The following is a 5,042-nucleotide window of genomic DNA, read 5'->3' on the forward strand; positions in this document are numbered from 1 at the left end:
ACAGGTCCATACCATCGATTAGTGAGGGAAGAAGAAGAAGAGGAAAGGCTTGATCTAGAAGCTGGTCCTTCGATAAAGAAATTGGAGGAAGGAGTGAGGGAACTTAAACAGGAAGCGGAAACTACCCGGTCCCTGACGTCCTCAGAACTTCGGGACTTGCGGAAAGATTACAGCCACCAGCCAGGTGAGCAGATTGCTGCCTGGCTGCTCTGATGCTGGGATAACAGGGCTGATAGTCAGCAACTGGAAGGCAAGGAAGCCCAACAGCTGGGATCCCTCGCTAGAAACCGGGGAATTGAAAGAGGAATTGGAAAAGAGGCAGCAGTTTGCAGTCTCTGGAGCTGGCTCCTCTCAAGTGTGAGGGCAAGATATCCATTCAAGGAAGATCTTGTCAATTCCTCAGAAAAGTGGACTACCGCAGATGAAGGCATCCAGTACCTGAGAGAGTTAGCAGTGGTGGAAGTCATCTACAGTGATCTAGACGATGAGGAAGTCTCCAAAGATCCAGAGGATGTCCTGTGCACACAGGCCATGTGGAGAAAGGTGATTCAAGGTGCCCCAGCATCGTATTCTAACAGCTTGGCAGCAATGTATTGTCCAGATATGGAAACACCAACTGTGGAGAAAGTGTCGTCTTGGCTCCAAAACTTTGAGGAAAATCTCTGTGTTTCCTCATCCCTACAGGACAGTGCCTTGGCTGTTAGGGATGCTCCAAGAAATCAGTCCTCTCCTGCCCCAGTCAGAGGGAAAGGGAGCCCAAGGCGTATGCCACGTGGTACACTCTGGTTCTTCCTGCGTGACCAAGGGGAGGACATGAGGAAGTGGGATGGTGAACCCACCTTTAAGCTGGAAGCCCGTGTGCGTGAACTGAGAGGGAAGACAGCTGTTAAGAAGGGGTCACCCAAGAAGAAGGCTGCCAGTGTCATTGCTGGAGAGGCCCAAGAAAGCACTCAGCGATCCTCCAGGCATAGAAGAACTGAAACTACCTCCCTTGATTCTGGTGAGGGGACTTCTGGTCTGGTACCGCAAAGGTCAGACAGTGAATACTCTGATGAGAAACAGCAATAGAGGGTCCCTGCCTTTGGCCAGGAGGAGGAAAGGGATGACCGGATATACTGGACTGTGTGGATTCGATGGCCTGGCACATCAGACCCACAGAAGTATAAGGCTTTGGTAGACACTGGTGCACAGTGTACGCTGGTGCCATCAGGGTACAGGGGCACAGAACCCATCTGGATCTCTGGAGTGACAGGGGGATGCCAAGAATTGACTATATTGGAGGCTGAGGTGAGCTTGACAGGGGACAAGTGGGAAAAGCACCCCATTGTGACCGGCCCAGAGGCCCCTTGTATCCTTGGCATAGACTACCTCAGGAGAGGGTACTTCAAGGACCCAAAGGAGTACCAATGGGCTTTTGGTGTAGCCACAGAGAAGATCAAACAGCTATCTACCCTGCCTGGCCTCTCAGAAGATCCCTTCATTGTGGGATTGCTGCAAGTTGAAGAACAGCAGGTGCCAATCGCTACCAGGACGGTGCACCGTCGGCAATATCGGACAAACCGAGACTCCCTGGCTCCCATCCATGAGCTGATTCATCACCTAGAGAGCCAAGGAGTCATCAGCAAGACTCGTTCACCTTTTAATAGTCCTATATGGCCAGCGCAAAAGTCTGATGGAGGATGGAGGTTAACAGTAGATTATCGCAGCCTGAATGAAGTGACGCCGCCACCGAGTGCTGCTGTACCAGACGCGTTAGGGCTCCACTATGAACTGGCATCAAAGGCAGCCACGCGGTATGCTACAATTGATATTGCCAGTGCCTTTTTCTCCATTCCTTGGGCAGCAGAGTGCAGGCCACAGTTTGCTTTCACATGGAGAGGTGTCCAATACACCTGGAATCGACTGCCCCAGGGGTGGAAGCACAGCCCTACCATTTGTCACGGACTAATCCAAACGGCACTGGAACAAGGCGATGCCCCTGAACATTTACAATACATAGATGACATCATCGTGTGGGGCAACGAGGCAGAAGAAGTGTTTGAGAAGGGAAAAAGAATAATTCAGATTCTTCTGAAAGCTGGTTTCGCCATAAAGAAAAGCAAGGTCAAGGGACCTGCACAGGAGATTCAGTTCTTGGGAATAAAATGGCAGGATGGACGCCGTCATGTCCCTATGGATGTGGTTAACAAGATAGCAACTATGTCTCCACCAGCTAACAAGAAAGAAACACAAGCTTTCCTAGGCCTTGTGGGGTTCTGGAGAATGCATATTCCAGGTTATAGTCAGCTTGTGAGCCCTCTCTATCGAGTAACGCGGAAGAAGAACTATTTCGAATGGGGCCCTGAACAGCAACAAGCCTTTGAGCATATCAGACATGAAATAGCTCGTGCGGTAGGTCTTGGGACCGTCCGGACAGGACCAGAGGTACAAAATCTACTCTACACTGCAGCTGGGGAGCATGGTCTCACCTGGAGCCTGTGGCGGAAAACACCAGGAGAAACCCAAGGTCGACCATTAGGGTTTTGGAGCCGGGGGTACCGAGGATCAGAAGCCCACTACACCCCGACTGAAAAAGAGATACTAGCAGCATATGAGGGGGTTCGAGCCGCTTCAGAAGTTGTTGGTACAGAAGCATATCTCCTCTTGGCACCACGATTGCCCGTGCTACACTGGATGTTCAAAGGAAACATCCCCTCTACACATCATGCAACCAGCGCTACATGGAGTAAGTGGATAGCATTGATCACGCAACGGGCTCGACTGGGGAAATCTAACCGCCCAGGAATTCTGGAAGAGATCATGGACTGGCCAGAAGGCAGAGATTTTGGAGCATCACCTGAGGAGGTGGCTCGTGCCCAAGAGGCACCACCATATAATGAGTTATCAGAAGACAAAAGGTGTTATGCTTTGTTTACTGATGGATCCTGTCGTGTGGTAGGGAACCATCGGAAGTGGAAAGCTGCTGTGTGGAGTCCCACATGACAAGTTGTTGAGGCCACTGAAGGAGAAGGCGAGTCAAGTCAGTTTGCAGAAGTGAAAGCCATCCAACTAGCCCTAGACATTGCTGAACGAGAAAAGTGGCCAGTACTCTACCTCTATACCGACTCCTGGATGGTGGCTCATGCCCTATGGGGGTGGCTACAGCAGTGGAAGAAGACCAATTGGCAACGCAGGGGTAAACCCATCTGGGCAGCAGCATTGTGGCAGGACATTGCTGCCCGTGTAGAACACATAACTCTAAGGGTACGTCATGTAGATGCTCACGTGCCCAAAAGCCGTGCCACTGAAGAACATCGAAATAATGAACAGGTAGACAAGGCTGCCAAAATAGAAATAGCTCAGGTGGACCTGGACTGGGAGCGTAAGGGTGAGCTATTTGTAGCTCGATGGGCCCATGAGACATCGGGACATCTAGGGAGAGATGTAACATATAGGTGGGCTCATGATCGAGGGGTGGACCTGACCATGGAGGCCATCACACAGGTCACTCATGAATGTGAAACATGTGCTGCAATCAAACGAGCCACCAGAGTAAAGTCTCCCTGGAACAGAGGGCGGTGGCTGGGCTTTCGATATGGCGAGGCCTGGCAAATTGACTACATTGGACCACTGCCACGAACACGCCAAGGCAAGCGCTACATACTCACCATGGTGGAAGCAACTACTGGTTGGCTAGAAACATATCCTGTAAACCATGCCACTGCCTGAAACACCATCTTAGGCCTCGAAAGGCAAATTTTATGGCGACACGGTACCCCAGAAAGAATTGAATCAGACAATGGGACTCATTTCCGAAATAACCTCATAAGCTCCTGGGCAAAGAAACACGGCATTGAGTGGGTGTACCACATACCCTATCACCCGCAAGCATCTGGAAAAATTGAGAGATATAATGGACTGTTGAAGACTATGTTGAGAGCGCTAGGCAATGGGACATGGAAGCATTGGGATACAAATTTAGCAGAAGCCACTTGGCTAGTTAACACCAGAGGATCTGCTAACCGTCCTGGTCCTGCCCAAACAAAACCCCTACATACTGTGGGAGGAGATAAGGTCCCCGTAGTGCACATGGGGAAGTGGCTGGGGAAGGCAGTGTGGATTGCACCTCCCATGGGAAAAGGCAAACCCATTCGTGGGATTGTCTTTGCTCAGGGACCTGGGTGTACTTGGTGGGTAATGCGGAAGGATGGGGAGACCCGGTGTGTGCCTCAAGGACGCTTAACCTTGGGGGAAAAATAATCTGTGATGTGAGTTGTATGTTGTAGGAAGCAATGTAGCAGGAATGACCTGAACTGCAGAGGAGTGAACTTCGCAAGGAACCAGACAAATGCATCGGTGACCCAAACCAAGCCGGTGTCGGTGCCCAACGATCGAACATACTGCTTCTCCTGTCCTGCCCACTCACCTTGATGGATGGGGCCCAAGTCATAACCTGTGTGTGAACATCTGGAGGAGTGGAAGAAGCCCATGGAATATCTATCTCTTAAAGGACAGGGGATAGTAATTAATAAGAATGTATAAATCCGTACGTTGGGTATAAAAGTGGTTTAAGTATGTAGTTTCAGTTGTAAGTGTTGGTAAGAAGGGATTTCAGTAATGAGAATTAAATACAATGGCATGGTTAGAAGATATCTGTATTAAATTATGTGGGACCTGAGCATGACACAAATGGTATGGAATAAGGGGTCAAGATTGTATTGGGTCTGGCTGAGATGGAGTTAATACTCCCCATAGCAGCCCTCATAGCACTGTGCTCTGCATCAGTAGCTAGAAAGGTGTTGATAACACACCAGTGTTTTGGCTACTGCTGAGCAGTGCTGGCACAGCATCAAGGCTGTCTCTCCAACATTTTTGCCCCCCCCCAATGGCAGGCTGGGGCAGGGCAAGATCTTGGGAGGGGACATAACCAGGACAGCGGATCTAAACTAACCAAAGAGATATTCCATACCATACGACGTCAGCTCGGATATAAAAGCTAAGTAAAGGGAGACGGAAGGGGGGCATTTTTGTCTTCCGGAGCAACCACTACACGTACTGAAGCC

At 50.2% G+C, this 5,042-nt stretch overlaps 1 protein-coding gene across 1 annotated transcript; it reads left to right on the top strand.

The window, feature by feature from the left end:
- Nucleotides 1-531: 531 nt before the first annotated feature.
- LOC104829417 lies at nucleotides 532-2,982 on the top strand. The gene is made up of 3 exons (XM_010563640.1): nucleotides 532-1,020; nucleotides 1,090-1,793; nucleotides 1,854-2,982. The coding sequence occupies exons 1-3, from the start codon at nucleotides 532-534 to the stop codon at nucleotides 2,980-2,982; spliced, it is 2,322 nt and encodes a 773-aa protein (XP_010561942.1).
- Nucleotides 2,983-5,042: the final 2,060 nt, after the last annotated feature.

This window comes from Haliaeetus leucocephalus, unplaced genomic scaffold (assembly GCF_000737465.1).
Source record: "Haliaeetus leucocephalus isolate CR32 unplaced genomic scaffold, Haliaeetus_leucocephalus-4.0 Scaffold172, whole genome shotgun sequence".
Classification (NCBI taxonomy): domain Eukaryota; kingdom Metazoa; phylum Chordata; class Aves; order Accipitriformes; family Accipitridae; genus Haliaeetus; species Haliaeetus leucocephalus.